The 21,514-nt window shown below is 39.2% G+C and overlaps 1 protein-coding gene across 1 annotated transcript in view; it reads right to left on the reverse strand.

Annotated features, from left to right (window-relative positions):
* The window catches only part of Greb1l (GREB1 like retinoic acid receptor coactivator), a 250,854-nt gene that overhangs the window by 21,657 nt on the left and 207,683 nt on the right, over positions 1-21,514 (reverse strand). The window contains exons 18-23 of the mRNA XM_076837400.2: positions 18,213-18,393; positions 15,358-15,550; positions 9,201-9,334; positions 6,244-6,583; positions 2,120-2,235; positions 902-1,146 (exon numbers count right to left, since the gene is read on the reverse strand). Of these exons, the coding sequence (XP_076693515.2) occupies positions 902-1,146; positions 2,120-2,235; positions 6,244-6,583; positions 9,201-9,334; positions 15,358-15,550; positions 18,213-18,393 (1,209 nt within the window). The remainder of the gene's footprint in view (positions 1-901; positions 1,147-2,119; positions 2,236-6,243; positions 6,584-9,200; positions 9,335-15,357; positions 15,551-18,212; positions 18,394-21,514) is intronic.

Below are 21,514 nucleotides of genomic sequence, written 5' to 3' on the forward strand. Positions count from 1 at the left end.
GGGTGGGTCTCCTGCTCCTTCAGGCCCTCGGTGGCAAGGACAAAAAACCCCACAGGCCAGGGCCTCTTTAGTTCCCAGAGAGCTATCTAACAGCTGCTGACAGAATAAACAGGAACACTAGCACAGCCTTGGACACAAAATATTGTGTGTGTGTGTGTGTGTCAGTGTGAAAAAATGATCTAAATAATAGATTGAGGAAAAAGGGAAAGGGGTGGGGGGGTGTGCAGCCTCAGAGGTTGCTGGAGTTGTTTCACTTTGAATCTCTGTATCTTGTTACATTCTCTGAGTTTTCTGCATTAGGCTTTATTACTGACAGAAAAGACTAGAACATAGTGCTGGATTTGCTGTACTATAATTTATCAGAAGGAAATGCAGGCCAGGCCACATTCAGAAGGCTGAAAGAAGGGCCAGCAGGCTCAGGGAGGCTCTTCCCAGTCAACCCGGAGACGCCTGTCCTCTACGAACACTTGCCACTAAGTTTTGAGGAAAGTCATTTATTCCCTCGCTCAACACGTTTTGTTCCAGGCTGTAAACTACTTAACATAAACTTACGGCTTCAGGCCCTGGCAGGAAAGGGGGCTTTTGTACAAATATGAGATGTAGAGTGACCACAGGAGATAGGATGGGAAGTGCTAGAGAGTGGGGTGCAGGCTGGGTTGGTAAAATGTATTCTGTTTAGTCTATTATCAAATTCTTGGTCAAATTTTTACCCAGAGAAGGAGGCTATGACTATTCTGCAGCCTTGCTTTCCAGGTAACCCTCCTGGGAAGCTGAGGTCTAGAGAGGGTGCCACAGTTGCCATGGCTGCTCTGGGCACAGTAGGGGTCAGTAAACAGCTCTGCCTTCCACACCTGTACACCTCCTGGCCTGTCCCTCCTGTGAGAAAGGAAACAGTACCTACCCGAGGTGCCCGTGACAGCGCTGCTGTTGCTCTGTGGCCGCTCCAGGTCAATGAGCAGCTCCTCAGAGTCATTCTCAATGACGGGGGCCCTCTCTGGCTCCTTGCCACTGAGGTCCAGGGCGGAAGTGGGCCCTCGGATGACCTCTTTTGAGACATAGCAGCATGCCAGACCCACCTCCTGCTCCAAGGCCGTGCGAGTTAAATAGCTTGAGTCAATTAACCGGAGGTCACAGTACTTCAAAGACCTGCACAGAATTAGTTGCATTGGTAGTGAGTCCCTGGGGCTGGGTGTGCAGTGTCTAAGCTAGACCTGTAGGTCCTGTGTGTCATGCAGCAGTGAAGACCAGGGCTACACCTTGATTCAAACCTCAGTTCTGCCACCTCCCAGACATTACGACCTGAACTTCTTTGCAATTCATTTTCTTTCAAATAGAAATCAAAGAGCCCTACAGGGCCCCTCCTATGGTCATTGCAAGGAAGGAACAGCATGAAACACGTAAGGTATTTAGGGCACAGCCCGATGGACTCCATAAGCAACCAACTGATGCTTATATTGTTAGAGCTGCCTTCCAATCTCTGCTCCCTAGATCCTTGATGGGACTGGGAATAGCAAAGCAACAAGGTACTTTGTTTAAAAAAAAAAAAAAAAAGCCCAGTTCAGAGGCACACCTGTAATCCCAGATACTCAGGAGGCTGAAGCAGGAGGATGGACAGTTCAAAGCCAGCCTCAGCAACTTAATGAATCCCTGTCTCAAAAAAATTCCAGGCAAGTGCACTACCACTGAGTTCGATCCTCAGCACCACATATAAATAATTTAAAAAAAAAAGGTCCATTGAAAACTAGAAAAATAAAATAAAATAAATTTTTGAATTAAAACAATGAATAAAAGGGCCAGTGGGAAAGTGACTCTAGGTTCAGTCTTCAGTACCAAACAACAACAAAACAAAACAAAAAACTCTGCTTTTCCTCTCAGCCTCTCTGGCTGCCCTGTTTTCATGCACAAACATTTTTAAATGTGGCTCTCTCCATTCCCAGAATTGGAGGATGCTCTCTGGAAAGTGGAAAGAGACAAGGAAGGAAACCTGTATTCTTACATCCCTGAATGAAACAACCCTCTTCTCATTACCTCAGACAAATAAGCATGCATCAGCCAAGTTTTAATCATCAGTGCAGCTGGCAACCTGGTGGCAAGCAGAATTCGGTTATTCAGACTATACCTGGGAAAGGTTTCTCCAAGAGGGTCTTTGCCAGTTAATATCACTATACACGGCAGACCTTCTAAGTCTTGGTATGTCCGAGGGATCCATTCTTCCGGCTCATTTCCTCTCCATGTCTGTAGAGAGACAGAACCATTAAAACAATTGAAACTCCTTATTTAGGCTTCCACCTTTGTAAAAGTTTCTAGGTCCAAATTTTAGACACACTGCGCTTACTAATGACTTCCACTAAGTGTGAATGTGTATATAGATATTCTAATCACTACCTTAAAAAGCATATATGAAGAAGCACTTTATGAAAACGTGGGCTTTAGCTTTTATCTCAATAGGATAAAATAGGAGACCTTGGTATACTTCATACAGGTCCAAAAACACAATGTGAAATATCTCACCAGGGATACAGACCTTATGGAAATCCTCACTGCACTGCCTGTGAACACTTAAACATATTTCCTTCATATAATGAACAAACTCTTGGGATTGGTTGACTAAAAATGACAGCTTTGGTTGTGAATGAGTTAGAAAAGAATTTCAAAAGCCCATCAGAGCAATTTTCACTGAAAAAATAATAACAAAGTTAGCTACTTCTGATGGTTATTTTTTCTTTTTCTCACTTTACTGCCTTTAAAAATAACCAACAAGTAATTGTTGGCTCGGGGCCTCCAAAGAATCTCTTGTGAGAATGCTAAAAATACAGGCTAACCAGGCTGGACTAAGGAAAAATAAAACTGCCTTTATTTGAAAGAGTAGTGCAATTTGCTCAAGGTTTCACAGAGAATCTACTGAGCATCCATTGGCCATATATATTAACACACATACGTGGACACACCTCCGAGTAGCCTTAACATCAATCTTGAATACATGAATATATCAATGAAAAGGAAGCAACTTTACCAACTTGAAAGATGTTCAAAAGTAAAGACAGCTTACAGATTTAAAATACAAGGGTATTTTCTTATACTAAGTATAAAATGTGGTAAAAGATAATATAATTGAGTTTGAATAATGATTTGTCTAGAAAAAAATCCAGTGAAGAGAAACCAGTTTCTAAAAGAAAACATACCACCATTACTTCAACAAAAATTTTATATTTTGTAAAACTGGAAGAAAGGAAACCATTCTAAGCTTTTACTTGTTGCCCAATCTTTTTATATGCACATATGCATACTAAGGGAAAATCAGTACATCTATGTAACTATTTACAAGTTTGAGAGACTTACCATGTCTTAGAAAACCAATCAGATTTTTTTTTGGGGGGGGGTACCAGGGATTAAACTCAGGGGCACTTAACCACTGAGCCACATCCCCAGCCCTATTTTGTATTTTATTTAGAGACAGGATTTCACCGAATTGCTTAGTGCCTCTCTTTTTCTCATGATCCTCCTGTCTCAGCCTCCCAAGCTGTTGGGATTACAGGCATGCGACACCACGCCCAGCTAATCAGATTGTTAAATCAAAAAGATTTAAAAATACTAGAAGACTCTATAAAAATTCAATTTCCATACCATTTTATGTCAAAGGAAACCATAACATTACTTGATTGAAAGCAACCAATTCCGAAATAGAAATCATTTTACTTATGACTTTCACACTGGATTTATGGTATCCCTGACAATGGAATTCTCCCCAAACATGCTCTGTCTTCCAGAAACCATCCACAGTTCAGGTTTCCACCATGAGTAATGAGGTTGGGTTGTAATGATGGGATAACAGAATGTTTTACTACACAAGGAGGTTTATTTTCAGAAGATTATTACACACATCTCACTCCTACTCTTGACCAATCAGAACTAGCCAAACCCACTATAAAATGGTCTCCCACATTGCTACTTCTGATGAATGATGGCTACAGTTCTTCCATGGATGAACCCTGCCCTCAGGATTTTACTACAGAAACACAGACAACTGAAAAGACTAGACAAGCATTGAATTCCAGGATAACATGTGGCTCAAGACCAAGGAAATCTTAGGAAACTGATTTACTTGGATATAAACCTATATAGCCTTTCAAAGAGCTTGTCAACATTTGTAAATTAAGCATAATACATATAGGATATTTAGGGATAAGCACAAACATTAGATCCTATAATGGAAGCAGTGTGGGATTTTTTTTTAACCAGGACTAGAGATAAAGGCCCTATGCCATCCTGAGAAAGGTAAAGGAAGCTGGTAACTTAAAAACAAACAGGTGAACCAGAATCCATCCAACAAGAGGCAGTTTTGCTTAGATGTGAATGTTCCCATAGGATCTCATATTTTCACTCCAAAACAAAGGATATCAAAAGGATAGATTGGGGATTGGGGTTGTAGCTCAGTGGTTGAGCCCTTGCCTCACATGCGTGAGGCACTGGGTTCAATTCTCAGCACCGCATGTAAATAAATAAAATAAAGGTTCATTTACAACTAAAAAAAAGTATTTAAAAAAGGTAGATTGATATGATTCAGTGTTTTGAGAAAATGGGGCTCCCTTATGTGTGGGTGGTGGGTGACAGCTACACATACAAATTCTGGGTCATATAACTGATTTAGACCCATTCTGTATGGCAGTCTCTTGGAATAGTGGCCTTACTCCCCTGCTACATCAACCAATCACCCTATAAAAGCCCTGCAGGTGATTCTTTTGAGCCAGCTGTGAAGAACCTCAGGCCTTGATTATGGTTTTCAAACAATGGCCCAGAGGAACAAATTATTTAGGATCCACTGATATATACTGACTTAGAGACTGGCCCTTCCAAATCACTGACCTAAAACTGTGTGTGTCAATAAGCTGTTTATTATTTATTTCTAAATTATTATTTCCGAAATGTTATTCATCCTGGGAATTCCACTGTAATGTGGCCTATGATCATAATAAAAAATTGTGAACACATATCTAGATCTGAAATATAATTGTTGCAACTTCTATTTAATATAGGAAAGAGTTTTCATTTTTGGATAATTTAATTTATTCTAGTTGCTTATCAAACTAATGTGAGATATTATGCATTTTATTCAATTTAGCTAGTATAATAATAAAAATGCGTGTATCTGCAAAATGATTTATAAACACTAAAAATCCCCAAATTCGAGCTCTTGGAAATCATTACAGTCCAACTTTCTCATTTTATAGATGGGGAACTGCAACCCAGGGTGAAAATGCAAATTCCCCAAGACCACATGCTTTCTTTTCATGAAGTTTGTGCCAAACTAGATTTTTCTTAACCAGATTTACTTTAGGATTTAGTATGCAGGGTGCAGATACTATGTCATTTTAACTCAGGTGTACAGTACCTAGTTCATTTCCATACCATTATGTATGTATTTGATTAAGTGCTTTTTAATGGCTAGGACACACTGGATTATAAAAGTTTCCAGGAAAAAACAAAAACAAAAACAAAAACAAAAAATCTGAGCCAGGCATAAAGGTAGGAAGTTAGGTTAGTTGATTCATGCCTGACAGGAGGGGTAGGGGACAGGCAGTCAGTCAGTCCTGGAGGCAGCAGTGAGGGGCTTTGTCATGCACTAAATTCCTCTGTAGGAGGCCCTAAGTCTCAGTCCAGCCAAGCCTGGGGTCTGAGGGTCAAAGCAAGTACAAAGAAACAACAAATTATTGAGAAATTCACATGCAAGAGCTAGAAGCAATTCTAGATGAGTACTGAAGATGAAATGGGATACTTTACCGATTCTAGCCATGAGCTGACAGATGGGCTAGATGGACAGAAAAGAATTAGTGAGTTGAGGATACTGAAAGGGAGACCCCAGCGAGGTCCGAGAGAACAGCTTACCTTTTGTTCCTGAGAAAACAGATGGCCGTGGGCTAGATGCATCTTGAACAAGGTCAATAAACATGGGGTCAAATGGGGTCATCTCATTTTTTGCACCTGCAGTTGGAGAGCATGGAGACCAACTGCATGCACATGCTAACAAGGGGGCTTGACAGAATCTTTAGAATCTGGCTCCAGTTAATGAAAGCAAACATATCCCTCATGTTAGCCCTGACAGTGTTCTGGAGATCAAATGCACACATGTGCAAAAATCTACTAAACTCAGGCCTCTAAGCCACCTAGATAGGATTCCTGGAAAACAGAAACAAATGGTATTTCAGATTCCTGGAAAACAGAAACAAACGTGTGTCCTTTGCTTACCTTTAATCGTGCCACAAAGTGGGTTGCAACACTGAGTTCAGAGGCGGGGTTCCCAAGGATGATCTCAAAGCGATACTGTAGACCCAGCTTGTCCCGCACCTCCTGCAGTCGCTCCTTGGCTAACATCGCCAGCTGCACCGAGGGCACCCTGATAATGAGCATGTGTCCCCTCCCACTTTTGTTTTTTCCTGGGGAGCTGATGAGGTCATCCATAATGCTGAGTGTTTCTGGTGTGCTGTGGTCTCGTAGTGACGCCATGGTAGTAAGAGCCATCAGGGCCTCCGAGTACTGCTGGATGAGAAGGTAGCAGCGGACGACCATGCTGTGCAGCCTGGGGTACCTTCAAAAGAACACAGGGGGCTGGCACTCAGCAGCAGGACCAGTTGGAACAGCGAGGCCCGGGCAGCAAAATGCAGATGGAGCATGGCAGGGAAGGGGCTCCTGATCAGGGGTGTGAGCTCTAGAAGGACCTTGGATCCCATATCACTAGAAGAAGTTGAGCTTCCAAAGCATGTGAGTAATGGCCCCTTGGGACAGGTAAAACCAAGAGGGTTAGGGATGATCTGGTGACCCTACCCTCTCAAAAGTGTAGGCTCTAGACCAGCATCAGCAGCACCTGGGGGCTTGTTAGAAATGCCCACCCTCCCGACTTACTGAATCGGAATCCACAGGTGATTTACATATACATTAAATTCTGGAATGCATTGGTCCAGTTAGACTCTTAAGGCCTAATCCTTGGGTCCTAACCTCTTGCTGGTGGCATTGGGTTAGAATGGCAATGTTGTCTACTCAGTTCTCTGATACTTAAGATTACAGTAAAGGGAGATATTACTGTATTTTTGGAGTGTCAGACATAAAACGAGTAATTATTTCTAATTTCAGGTCAGCCCTACAGAAATGTGCCTTGCTGGAAACAGGGGAGCTGACTGGTGAAAGAGCACCCTCTAGTGGCTTGGGCTCTTTATTGTCTGAGACCCAAATTAGTCAAGGGGGAAATGCAAACTAGAGCTGTGAGCGACACCCCTTGGTCCCTGCTTAGAGAGGATCACTTTGTTGAAACTGGCAAGTTGTAAAATTACAGAGCATGTAGAAAAAAAATCTCTATTCCTCAGGAAGGCTAATGACTAGATGAGTGGCTAACTGAGTGCTGGCAAAGCAGAGCCAGGCCCAGGATTGGCTGGGCTAAGCCTGTGCACTGTCTTCCTGGCTGCCCGGCTACTGGGTGGATTGTGGGGGATTTCCATTTGTTTCATTTTATAATCAAAATACAGATGTTCCACCAGCCTGCACAGAACAATCCAGGGGCAAATACCAATTAGGGTCATCAAAGGAATAACATGTCTTTGAAGAGTTTCAGAGGGGAAAGGACCAGCAGGGCCCTGTGTTCTAACACTTTGTCCTTTCCTAGCAGAATGAGTTAAGGTGCTGAGAGACATTCATCCTCGTCTTGGATCACACGACTTGTCGAAGACTGAGCTGGGTCTGGTTTTTTTCAGGTCTCTTGACAATTTCTTCACACATTACAAGGTTTTAGTGGGGAAAAAGTAAAGAAAAATTTCAGTTCAACCAATCCTGGGCCAGTTCCTTCAGCTGTTCAATAAATCATAGCTATTATTAGCCTGCAAGAGACTGCATTGGAGGAGGAAAGCACAGATGATCTGTGTTTAAAGCTTAGGGTGTTTTGTTCTGTTTTTGTTGGCCATGTAGAAAAGCCAAGGTTAGAATAAATGGTGACTTTGATATATAGGCCCTTACCTTTCACACTCGGAAAAGAATTATGAATTTAAAAGTGACTAGTTTCTCCAATCTGTTACATTTCCATTAGACGACAAACTGTAGTTGTGTATTACAAAAGTTGGAATTGAAGTTCCATCTTTTAAAATACAAGTTATCAGTCTCTGATGTTACTGGGAAGAAAAATGTATTCCAGGCTGGCACATGGAATGGGTGGGAGACTTTAAAGGGGAGACTCATGGATAATTTTGGAAATTTGGGATAACATGTTCCGTGAAAGGATTAATGTCACAGTGTCAGCTAAGACTTCTCAAATCTAACAGCTGTGAAGAAATCAAATCCTATTCTAGGCCAACTCCTATTTCCTGATGCAACATTTTAAGTAGCTAGTTAGGATGTATCCACTTCTCTCTTATTTTATTTTTCCCTTAGCAAAATATATAGAGAAGATTTGTTAAACAGATAGCTTGTGATCAACTGGGGCTAGTTTTAAGAACCACAGTTACTAAAAATTACAATCTGCCTCATACAATAGAGTCATATGGTTCCATTGTTGGATGATCAGAGAATACTGAGGCCGAGGACAAGGAGAAACTTCTATTAGGTTAAGGAAATGCCTTTAACTAATCTTTGAGTTTATGATTCAAGTTAAGAAAAGGAAAAAAAACTCTTTCAGGGTTTGACCTAGAACTGAGGAATAAAAGGCAGACAAGACAGAAGAATCATTATCCTTAATCTCTAAGCGTCAGAGACTGAAAGAGGGGCCCCAAGAACTGAACACACTGAAATTCTCTGATTGTTCCTTAACTTTCTTCAGTCTGTCCTCCACCTCATGGTCAAATTTGGTTTTTACAAAGTCATCTGAGGATGCTTTCCTGTGGTCAACAGGAGGAAAGAGGAGAAGCCGTAGAAGCCTGAAATACAGGGTCAGGGCAGCAGAGAGATGAGGTCTTTAATGAGCAAATCCCTTTCTGACCTTTCAACCTCTTGCTGGTAGCAATGACGCTTCATTGGGAGACAATTCAGGGCATGAAAAAGGGTGCTGTGTCCTACTGTAGGTCACTATTTTAGGTCACGTCTTCTTCTGATGGTCTCAGGTGATCACGTAAAAGGCATCTTAGAAGAGGCTTTCCTTGTTTGGCCTCTGCATGTCATCTGCATGAGCTCCAAACTCCCTGTGACATGTAAGTAAGCTAAAGAAAAGGGCGGGAGTCCTTATTTACCTCTCCAAGAGCGTGTTCACCATCTTCTCGAAGGTCTCATCGCACCTCAGGAGTGGGCTTGTGACCCCCCACTGCAGAGACTTGCTGTACTCATTCAAGCCGAAGTACAGCTTCTCCTCACAGCCCACGTCCTCCTGGTTCAAAGTGCGTGCAGGCGTGCACACACACACACACACACACACACACACACAAACACAAACAAACAAACAAAAGCCAGTGAGGACCGTTATTTCCTGGGAGGTGAAAAAAAACGTTGTTCTGTTATATAACCTGATACCAACTCTGAACTCATCAATGAGGCACCAACTGAGATTCTTTTCACTTCATGAGAACTTAGGGCCCTGGGTGTAGCACACTTGCCTAGCATTCAGGAGGCCCTGGGATGGGTCCCTAATACCACACACCCTAACAAAAAGTCAAGAGAACTTAATATGTGACTAGTGGGGTGTTGTTGACACACTTCCTTTAGGCAGCCTACAGGGATGGTTTGTTTTCTTTTTCTTTTGTTTGGATACATGAGGTCATATGCCTTCCACTCCCATTCTTTCCCTGTTGGAATAGGCTCTCCGAAGAACTATGATTCTATGCTATCCACAGAACTCTCTGGAAAGCAGCTCAAAACCTTTTACAGAAAACTTAACTTTCCTGACATCGTTTAATGATAACTCACAGAAGCTCATCCTTTTTTTTTTCAATTCAATTATTTATTTTTTCTAATTTGTTATACATGATGGCTGAATGTAATTCATTTCATATTACACATGTAGGGCACAATTTTTCAAGTCACAGATTGTACACAAAGTACTTTCACGACATTCGTGTCTTCATACATGTACTTAGGGTAAAGAAGCTCATCCTTTTACAAAGTTTCCTTTTGAAAATAAAATATATGCTGGGTGTGGTGGTGCACGCCTGTAATCCCAGAAACTTAAAAGGATTGTTCAATGTCAGCCTCAGAAACTTTGAGAGGCCCTAAGCAATTTAGCAAAACCCTGTTTCAAATAAAAAGGGCTGGGGATGTGGCTCGGTGGTAGAACTCCCCTGGGTTCACTCCTGGTACTAGATAGATAAGATAGATAATAGATGGACAGACGGATAGATAGATACTTTTACACAGTATTAATTTGTTCCCTTCTTGATGACTCAGTCATCACTGTGAAAATGATTAGCTATTTTGGGATGTGACACAATGATGCCCTTAGAGGATCCTGAGATGTGTGACAAGCTGTTTGTCCTTTAACTAGGAAACCCCAGATTACTAAGCCTTTTGACTCCATAGGTCTGTGGTTATTTTTTTGTGTATGTGTGTACAGTTTTCTTGTCTCTTTTCTATACAATCATTTTTTCTTGTTGTCACGTTGCCTGGGCATTTCAGTCTTTCTTTCATTTTGTATTAATAGTTTTTTCTTTAAACCCTCTTCAACTTATTTTATAGAGGAAATAATGCAGCTTTTAAAAGTGTAATAATGTAACAATAAATTAGGCATTCAGAGGAAGAAAAGTAAGGGTAAGAGAAATAAAATTGGGCCAGGTTAGTCTCTCAAAAAAATGCATGTCAGAAGTTTCTGCAGCAGGCTGGGGTGGTGGCTTAGTGGTAGAGCACTTGCACAGCATGTGTAAGGCACTGGGTTCGATTCTCAGCACTGCATATAAATGAATGAATAAGATAAAGGCCCATCAATATCTAAAAAAAATTTTAAAAAGAAGTTTCTGCATTCTTTGTGAGAAATGGTTTACAAATTTGGTTGTGAGCTTTTTAGTAACCCATCTAAAATAGAGAAATAATTTTGTGATTTATAGGGTTCAGAAGATAAAAATAAAGCACTATTTAATGGGCAGCTTTTATCTATCTATCTATCTATCTATCTATCTATCTATCTATCTATCTATGTATCTGTTTATTTTGAGGCCCTCTAACGCAGTCAACCTGCTCACTGGAACAGGGTCCCTTTGAGATTAAGTGGACTTTACCGGGGACTCAGGACTTGAGGGTATTCTTACAGATTCTGGAGGTGCAGAGCACAGACTGACAGAGATTACAAAGGCCTCAAGGCCTTTCTTGTTTCCTCCTGGGCTTAGCTGTGTGCTGCAGTGTAGCTGAGTCAAGGAAGTCAGGTCCAGGGGGAAAAAAGTCATTCATCTCCATTTCCCTCCTCATCTGGGCTGCAGGGACACAGCCACTAGGAAAAGCTTTATCTTGTGTGTACTTGGTCTTCATATTTCCTTCTCATTTTTGGCCCCTTTTTTTTTTTGGAACAATAGCAAATCCTTTTCCGTGCCTGCTCCTTTTCCTGAAAACAACATTATAACTTGCTAGAGAGGCTGTATTCTCCTCTCCTTGTTTTTATTTTTCTTTATTCATAGCAAAATTATAAAGCAGATTGCTAATGATGTCTTGTGATTAACTGCAGCCACTATGAGTTTTGAGGACTACAACTACTAAAAATTTGAATTAGGAATGAATAGTCTGATATGTTTGCATTAAAGTGTAACTGCCCTGTTTACAATACGGTGTCATGGGGAAATCTGTAATACAGAAGTAAATGGGGCCATTCTTTGAAGCATGTCATGAAACTCAGAATTATTTTACTGTAAAAATATTCAGGGGGAAATGCCCTACTCATAAATCAAAACAAAACAAAAATGCCCCTTCTCAAGTCTCTCCGTCTCAGTGACCTCGAGCTGCCAGCTCCATCTTGGCTGCAGCCACTCTGCTCTCCTGATGCTGTTCCCTGGAAGGTCACCAAAGACTCTTGAGGCCAAACCCAGTGGCATTTGCTTGTTAGTCCTTGGCCTCACTGCCCTCACAGCTGTTTTCTTCCATGATTTATGAAACGGACTTATTCTGCTTTGAATAATAATACTTAGATATGAATTCTGCCTTCTCTCTAGCCATCGGTTCTCAGTGTATTCTTTGAAGTTCCAACACAAGTCCACGAGTGCTAGACCATGTTTTCTTGAGTTGAATTTCTTTGCTTTTTCCATAGGACACTGGCTTCAAGACAACTAAAGGAGCTTCTCCCCCACGTGTTATAAATTAGATTCAGCGTAATGTAACACAGATGAATGTAATATTTTCCTTTTCTCTATGTTGACCTCAATTCCATAGGATCTTTCAGACCTTTAATTGCAGAAGGGTATAACAAGTTCCTACAAACTCAATTATTTTAAATAAATTCCTGGAATCCTATGTTTAATCCATAAGTACTTTACTATATATAGTGAAGATAACTACTCTTTTTAAAGATATGACCACAATCCCATTATTACACCTAACATATTGACCTTAATCATAGGAATGACTTTTAAGGGAAATTAAAACTGTTTATTATTTCATGTAAGAAAAAAATAAAGGGCAGGAACTATTAGCCCTTCTTCCTATCATGAAGGTGATCCCTTCTGGAAAAGACTGAGTGAACAGGTATATAGGATAGTTTCCTCTGTGCCACATATAATAGGACACCTATCTGTTGGATTTAAAAATGTTAATGTAGTTTTATTTTTAATTGACACATGTTAGTTGCACATATTTATGGGACACAGTGTGACATTTATTTTTTTATAGTGTGACATTTCAATACATGTATGTAAATATTGAATAATTCTTTACATGTGTGATGATCAGATCAGGGTAATTGGAATATCTGTCACCTCAGACATATTTATTTGTGTTAGGAACATTCAAAATTCTCTCTATTAGCTAATTTGAAATATTCAATTAATTGTTGTCAACAATAGCTATCCTACCATGGTATGAAATACTAGAAATTATTCCTTCTATTCAAGTGCCTCCTATATCTGTTAACCATCCTCTCACCATCCATTACTTCCGAATACCCTTCCAGAATCTGGTAACCACTATTCTATTCTTTACTTTTTTGAGATCAACTTTTTAGCTTTACATGTTAAGTAAGAACATGCAGTGTTTGTCTTTCTATGCTTGATTTATTTCACTTAACATAATGCCCTCTATATACTGTGTATGTGTAGGATATAGAGGGCATTACACATATATCTGTATACGTATGTTTTGTTCCACATTTTTCTAAACCATGAATAATATAGTTCCATCTATGTTGCTGCAAATGACAAAATTTCATTTTTTGGTGGCTGAATAATATTCAATTATGTACACATACTATGTTTTCTTTATTCATTTATCTGTCCATAGACACCTAGGTTTATTCCATATCTTGTCTATTGTGAGTAGATGCTTCAATAAACATGCAAAGGCAGATAGATGTCTCCTCAACATACTGATTTCATTTCTCTGGATATGTACCTAGTGGTGGAATTGCTGGATCATGGGGTAACTCCACTTTTAGTTTTAAAAAGGTAGTTTTCCCTTTTATTCTGTTGACAATCCCACTGCATGAGAGCAGCCCACAGGCCCACTCTGTAGTTTAGAGGCAAAGGACTGTGGAGGCTTTGTTACCTCACCCCTAACTTGGCCACTTAATGATGGATGGAACTGCTACCAAGATCCTAGTAAAGTAAAAAAACTAAAAGCTCAGAGCAATCTTCATGTGGCAGTGAAAACACCCTAAAATAGTCCTCATGGAAAGGCTACCGATGCTAAGCTGATTCACGGAACTGAGCCTGCTTTCTGCAAAGAACAAAGCAATGTTGAAGATGAGAGCTCAACCTGAGGGACAGCCTTCCTGCTTCATAATAAAATAAAATGCACTGGGTAGAAAAATAAATGTTATTCAGGGGCTAGGGTTGTGGCTCAGTGGTAGAGCACTTGCCTAGCACACGTGAGGCACTGGGTTTGATCCTCAGCACCACATTAAAAAAATGAGATGTGATTTTGCAACTTGTATTTGGGGTAAAAATGGGAGCTGATAACCCATTTGAATCAAATGTATGGAAGATGATATGCCATGAGCTTTGTAATGTTTTGAACAACCAATAAAAAAATATTTAAAAAAAATGAATAAAATAAAGGTATTAAAAAATAAATAAGCATTATTCAGATGTAAGACATGTCTGGTGTTTCTAACTTAAACATGCTTATCTATCTGTCTGTCTATTTATCTATTTATTTATTTTTGAGACAGGGTCTCACTATGGTGCCCAAGCTGGTCGCACAATTGTGACCGTTCTGCCTCAGCCTACCAAGTAGCTGGGATTACAGGCATGCCTGGCTGTAAGATGTTTATTTTAAAATAGCCAATGTGTTCAGTGTTTTTAAATTTTTTTTGTAGTTATAGATGGACAGAATGCCTTTATTTTATTTATTTATTTTTATGTGGTGCTGAGGATTGAACCCAGTACCTCACCCATGCTAGGTGCGTGCTCTACCACTGAGCTACAACTCTAGCCTAGTATTCAGTGTTTTTATACAGAGGATTCATGGCAAAGTGGCTTATCTTTATTATTTTATCCAACTCTTATTTCTTTGATAATATAGTTGGTTTAAGTTTATAGGTCATAGAAAATATTTTTCAGGAATTAGGGATTGAAATAAAAAAATATAAAGACCTGGATATTTATATGATTACTTCCAACTCATTCAATGCTTCTACTGAATTCCTTAAAGTACAGTGCCATCTTCCACAGTTATAAACAAGAATCTGAGAATTGGTTGAAAGGAAAACACCAGGTTCTGTAGGGCATGAGAGTGATTAACAGTGATGTAGATCAGCCAGACTTGAACTTGACAAAGGGACCACCCAAGAGGACAATAAAATTTCCAGGTCTCAGAATAAAATTAATCATTTAAAGACACCAAGGTGATCCACGGTCTTGATTATGTTCTCAGATAACATCACATAAAAAACTGTACAGGATGCTAATTTTCTATCTGCATGTTATCCAAAAAGAACTACCTAATCAAATTTCCACAGGACACTATTCACTAGTTTTTAGTCTTTCTAATCATTGCAGTCAGCAGGGCATAGTAATGAGTATCTATAGTCCCAGCACTCAGAAGACTGAGGCAGGAGAATCACTTGAGCTCAAGAGTTTGAGACCACCCTGCACAACACAGCGAGACCTCATCTCAAAAAAAGAAAAAAGAAAAAAATTATGATCATATGGTACTTTTAGAAGATGAAACATTATGTGATTTATATTTTGAACTCTTGAGCAGTACTATCAGTTCCAAATTTCTGCTCCCTGGGAAACTGAAAATATATGTATATAGGAAACTCACCACCGTATCCAGCTGTATCCAGTGAACCTCGTTGCTGGAGCTGATCCGAGACTGCTGGGTCTGCAGAGTGTATGGGAAGGAGCTGACCTGGAGCACCAGGAGGTTAAAAGCATCCAGAACTTCTCTGCAATTAATGACTCTATCAGCCAATCCATGACTGGGTTCGCCATGGGATAGAGAGCCCGAAATGACGCTGTAGAAAAATGGAAAGTCACATTGATACCTTTTAATCCAACTGACTGAATACAGAAGCAGACACCAACATGGAAATAATGGTTTAGTTCTTACTTTTCTAGTTCTTTTAAATTGGGGGAAAAGATTCGATTGAAATGTGATTTGAAAGAGGAAAATTTTACACTTCTTACCCCTTTGCACACAGATTTTAGTGATTTTTTTTTCAGTTTGCCCCTGATACAACTCAAGTGTTCCAGGCCAGGGATGGCTACAGCTGTAGTTGAGACAGAGCACTTGACTTTGAAAGCTCACCTGAATGAGGGAGCCTCTTCACCAGGACACAATGCTTAGAGCCCTGCAGCCAGAGCTCCTCTGTATCAAAATCACTCCTATTCCTGCCATGGGTTCCAGACTGGCAGGCCATCTGGGGAGAGCTGTCCTTTTACAACTTGTGACCAAGACTCGTTTCTTTGAAGCTCTTTCAGTTCTGTTCAATTTGTATTTACCAGGTTCCCATGCATCCTCAAATATGTGCATAGGTATATGTAATTTTTGTGTTACCTGGGATTGAATCCAAGGGTGCTATCTGATTCGGGTATGAAGTGTCCTCCAAGGATTTCACTTATTGAAGGCTTGGTCCCCAATGTGGCAATGTTCAGAGGTGGAGCTTTTGGGAAGTGACTGGATCATGAAGGCTCTGACATCATCAGTGGAATGATAGTTAAGTGGGCTATGGGAGGTAGTGGAAATGGAGGCAGGTGGGGCATGGGTTGAGAAAGCAGGTCTCTGGGGGTGTGTCCTTGGGGATTATATCTTATCCTTGTCCCCTTTCTTCCACTCTGTTTCCTGGCTTCCACAAGCTGAACGGCTTTCTTCTGCCTTACCCTCCTGCCATGATGCTCTGCCTTCACCTCAAGCTAACCACCAACTGAAATCTCTGAAACCATGAGCCAAAATAAATCTTTCCTTCTCCTAATTATTTTTTCCTCAGGTTTTTTTTTTTTTTTTTTTTTGTGTGTGTGTGTCACAATGTCCCCTACATCCCCAAATAACTAATGCACTTTACCACTAAGCTACATCTCCAGCCCTTTTTATTTTATTTTAATTTTTTTTTTTTTATTTTGAGACAGGGTCTCACCCAATTGCAGAAGCTGGCCTCAAACTTGTAATCCTCCTGCTTTAGCCTCCCGAGTAGCTAAAGATTACAGGTGTGTGCCACTGTACCTGGCAAAAAAACATACTTTTTAAATTAAAGAAATAATCTCGATGACCCAGGGAGTTAAATACAGAGAGATCTAATGTTGTGTCCTCAAAAATATCCCCTAAACTTTCAAAGACAAGGTATGTGAGGTTAGTGAGCTATTTCTCCTCACAGAACATTACCAACGACTAAAGAGATGTGTGTAAAATTTCTTTTCCCTCCTTTCCCCTCTCCTTCTCTTCCTTTTTCCCTTCTCCTAAATCTAACAGATTATGAAAGGTCTTATTTATACACACACATGGTTCTAGACTTCAAACTGCAGCCTATCAAACCCATTCTGGCTTCTGAACAAGATTTTTTTTTTTTTTTTTTGAATTCTGACATTTTTTACCATAAACCAAAGAACTTCCAGATTCCTAACCTCAGTTTCTCCTGGAGAAAAGAAGATTGATAAAATGTTCAATGATGACTGAAACCACCCTGTCCTTCCAAGGTGAAGACAAACCATGATATGTCATACTCGATGACTATTTGTGTGTGTGTCTCTTTCCCTCTCTCTCTTTTAATATTTGTAGTTGTAGATGGACACAATACCTTTATTTTGTTTATTTAGTTTGTTTTTTTTAATGTGGTGCTGGGGATCGAACCCAGTGCCTCACGCATGTCTCTCTATTTTTATTTATTTTTTCTTTCTTTCTTTCTTTCTTTCTTTCTTTTTCCTCTCTTTTTAAAAAAATGATTTGCCTTTTTAGTCCACACCTCACCAGATAATTACAATTTGATCTGGGGGCAAAACTGCTTCTATCATTCTAAACATAATGTTCTTTCATTAATAAGTCCAAACAAGAAATACAATATTCTCTTGTTTAAATTGGGAAATGGGAAGGTTTCAGATCTGCTCTCAGAACATTTAAGTGGCATTTCCACTACTTTTAAAGGTAAGAGGGAAGAGAGAAAAAGAAGGAAGAGAAGGAAACATTGGAAGAGAAGTAAATGAAAAAGGGTAAGAGCTTAGGGAAGAGCTAGAGAAGGAAGCACATCTCCCTCCTGGGAGCTTATTACCTTGACCTCCTTCTCCCCGCCCTCTCTCTGAAGCAACTGAGTTCCAAGATTCTTTTTTTAAACAAATTTTTTAAAGTTGTCGATGGGACCTATGCAGTGCTGAAGATCGAACCCAGTGCCTCACACATGCTAGGCAAGTGCTCTGCCACTGAGCCACAGCCCCAGCCCCCATGATATTCTTACGACTGTACTTCTAACAGAAATTTCTAAATTCCTTCACAGTATATTTAAAATGAAATCAACACTAAATCACATGAAGAGTTGAGGGAGCAAGAAAAGATTAGGAATGAGTTAGCAGGAGGAAGACACTAAATGTTAGGGTCCCTGGGGCTTCACACTGTCACCTTTAAAAGATTTCCTTGTGTAACAATGACTGCTATAGAAGAAATACTGTGTTTGCTCACACGAAAGCAATCACCTCGTTAGTTCCACGTGGGAGTTGTCATGAACTAGCACAAACAGGGTGTATGGGTTCTGTTTCACCCTCCTCATAAACACTTCAAACTTGCTTTGAATCTCATTGTCCAGACGAACCACGTATTTCTCTGCTCTCTGATGAGCTGTCCCATTTTCCTCCAGACCCAAGTCTACAAGGACACCTGCCAAGAAGAAAAAAAGAGTTTATCCTCCTACACACACACACACACACACACACACACATACACACTCACACACGTAAACTCAAATGAACTGTCGACTGATACTGGGTACTAACTGTACACAGACATTTATTCCCTGCCAGAATTTTGAAAAGGAAATATCAGACTTCTTTTCTTGAGAACATCCCACCCTGCCTCTCATACCTGATGCAAATAACAAGGAATGTTCTGATACATGAAGTTAAAGCAATCGAATATGGGAGATCTCTGTTTAATCAAATCCTATTTATATGCAAAGTACTTCTTGCTACTACAGACCACTTTAAAAAAAATTCAGCTTTGGACCACCATTCTTGACCAAATCAATATAATTGCATGAGTCTTCCTTACCCCATGTTTAGCAACAAAATATATACAAGGAAAGGAAAATATGAGTCCAAAGATACTACATTAGTTTGTGAATGTTTAAGGTAATATTGGATTGCCTTTTTTTTTTTTTTTTTTTGGTGCTAGGGGTTGAACCCACACAGCCTTGCATAGTTAGGCAATTGCTCTACCCTGCGCCAAACCCCTAATCCCTCTTATATAAGTTTTATACATTGATACACAGTATCTACAGCATGGGGAGCCCTCAAACATTGGGTTCATGTACCAAATTAATAAAATGAACTAAAGTACCCATTAATTACTGTAAAATGTTAAAAAACTGAAATGTTAGTATGGTATCATTAACTCTATCTAATAAACTTATTTCTCTATAAGACAATTAAAATAGTTTAGGTGCATGAAGTAATTGTTGGGATAACTGAAACACCAACTACTCTTGAAATAAACATACTTTTATGAATTATGTTGATTTAATTTTTTCTAGCTTTTCTTTGACATAATACCAGCTCAATTAACAAATACAAACAGTTAGCATCTAGAAACTATAGTACACTAATAGCCCTAATGATGTTAAAAAAGAGAGAAATGAAAGAGATGGATATCATTACCCTAGGTACATGTATACACCAATAGTATAGAAAATAAGACCAATGATGTGACTCTATACTGTGTACAACCAGAGAACTGAAATGTTGCATTCCATTTGTGTACGATGAATTGAAATGCATCCTGCTGTAATGTACAATTAAGTAGAACAAATAAAAAAAATAAAAAAGAAAGAAACAAAAGAAAATAAAAAAGAGAAATGTTTTATCATATGAAAAATTTGTCATATAAGAAAAGGTAGATAGAAAGATAATTTTGCTTTCAAACATTTTTCATAAGGAGCTTTTGCTTAGAGATTGTTTTCAATTTCCACATGAATGTAATCAAATTTTGTTGTGATATTTCCAAAAGCAAGCCATCAAACATTTAATTTGATGGGTATTTTGATGTTTTGAAAGTGTTACCTATAATACTCATTCAACATTCAATAACCATTTATTGTTCATCTACCTTGTGTCAGGTAACTATCAGGTACTTCGCTAGGACAAGCAAAGAACTTAATCTCATGGAGCTTATAATGGAGAAGACAGATAATTTAAAAAAGGGTCATGATGGGAGACAAAGTTACTATAGGGTAGAGGAAGCCTGCGAAGCAGATAGGACCACTTAACCTCTAGGTGTGTCTGTTTCCTTATTTGTAAATGGGGAGAAGTGCCAATTGAAGCTTAGTCCTTGGGAAATAATCAGTGTGAGTTAGGGCATCCCAATACGAAAAGATCGTGGATAACTCACAGAAAGGGAAAAATATACCTTAATTATTAGAAGAGTCTTAATTATAAAATCTTAATTATTATAAGACTCTTAATTATTATGAGTCCACTACATTTCAGAACAAATAAACATAAGACCAATAGCATGACTTTGAGGGGTTAATTCCATACATGCCCTCAGCAGACCAGAGTTCCAGAGATCTAAGGGGCCACTGAGATACACTGTGGCATATCAGTCCCTGACTACGCAGCCAGTGGGCCCTGCAGTGGTGAAGTTGGGTGGAGACCAAGTGGCAAAGATTATTTCCTTTATTTCTAACTGGGCACTTTTAGATCATGATTACCTTTAAATTTATTTTAGATTTGCTTTTGCTTTCAAATTTTGTTTCTTGTTATGAAAGTGACAAATAATCATTTAGAAAAAGTGTACATAAAGTATGTTTAAAAAGGAAAATGTATCCATAATTCTTTAATTAAAAATAAGCCACAGCTTACATTTCTGTGCTTTCCTTCTGTGGGATTTTTATGAATATTCTCTCTGGCTTACATTTTTTGTAATTATATATCCTGCTTTTTTTTTCATTTATAATCATAAAGTAATAAACAAAACTATCATTGTTTTCTAATAATACGTTTATATGTTATTATGTTTGTGTAGAAAACACAATAATAATAATAATAAATAATCCATGGATAAATCAATTAAGTTAATAAGAATTTAGTGAAGTTGGATACACAAAATCAGCTTACAAGGATGGGAGGTAGCTCAGTGGTAGTGTATGCTTAAAATGTGTGAGGCCCTGGGGCTGGGGATGTGGCTCAAGCAGTAGAGCACTCGCCTGGCATGCGTGCCGCCCAGGTTCGATCCTCAGCACCACATACAAAACAAAACAAAACAAAAAAAAAGATGTTGTGTCCGCCGATAAATAAAAAATAAATATTAAAATTCTCTCTCTCTCTCCCTCTCTCACTCTCTCTTAAAAATGTGTGAGGCCCAGGGTTTAATCCTCAGCACTCCCCCCAAAAGTAATTTTACAAAAATTAGTTGTAATTCTATACACCAGCAGCAAACAATCAGGAAATATATTTTTTTAAAACTCAACAAAACAGCCAGTCTTAGTGGCATATGCCTATAATCCCAGTGACTTCTGCTGAGGCAGAAGAATCACAAGTTTGAAGACAGCCTGGGCAACTTAATGAGATCCTGTCCCCAAATAGAAAATAAAAAGGAAAATGTGGAAAGAGAAAAACCAAAAAATAAAAGCAAACAAAAATAAAATAAAATAAAGGGCTGAGGATGTAGCTCAGTGGTACAGTGTTCTGGTTTAAATTCCTAATACTACAAAAATATAAAAAATAAATTTTTAAAAAAATCATAGGCTGGAGATGTAGCTAAGCAGTAGAATGCTTTCCTACCA

Source organism: Callospermophilus lateralis, chromosome 17 (genome assembly GCF_048772815.1).
Source record: "Callospermophilus lateralis isolate mCalLat2 chromosome 17, mCalLat2.hap1, whole genome shotgun sequence".
Lineage (NCBI taxonomy): Eukaryota > Metazoa > Chordata > Mammalia > Rodentia > Sciuridae > Callospermophilus > Callospermophilus lateralis.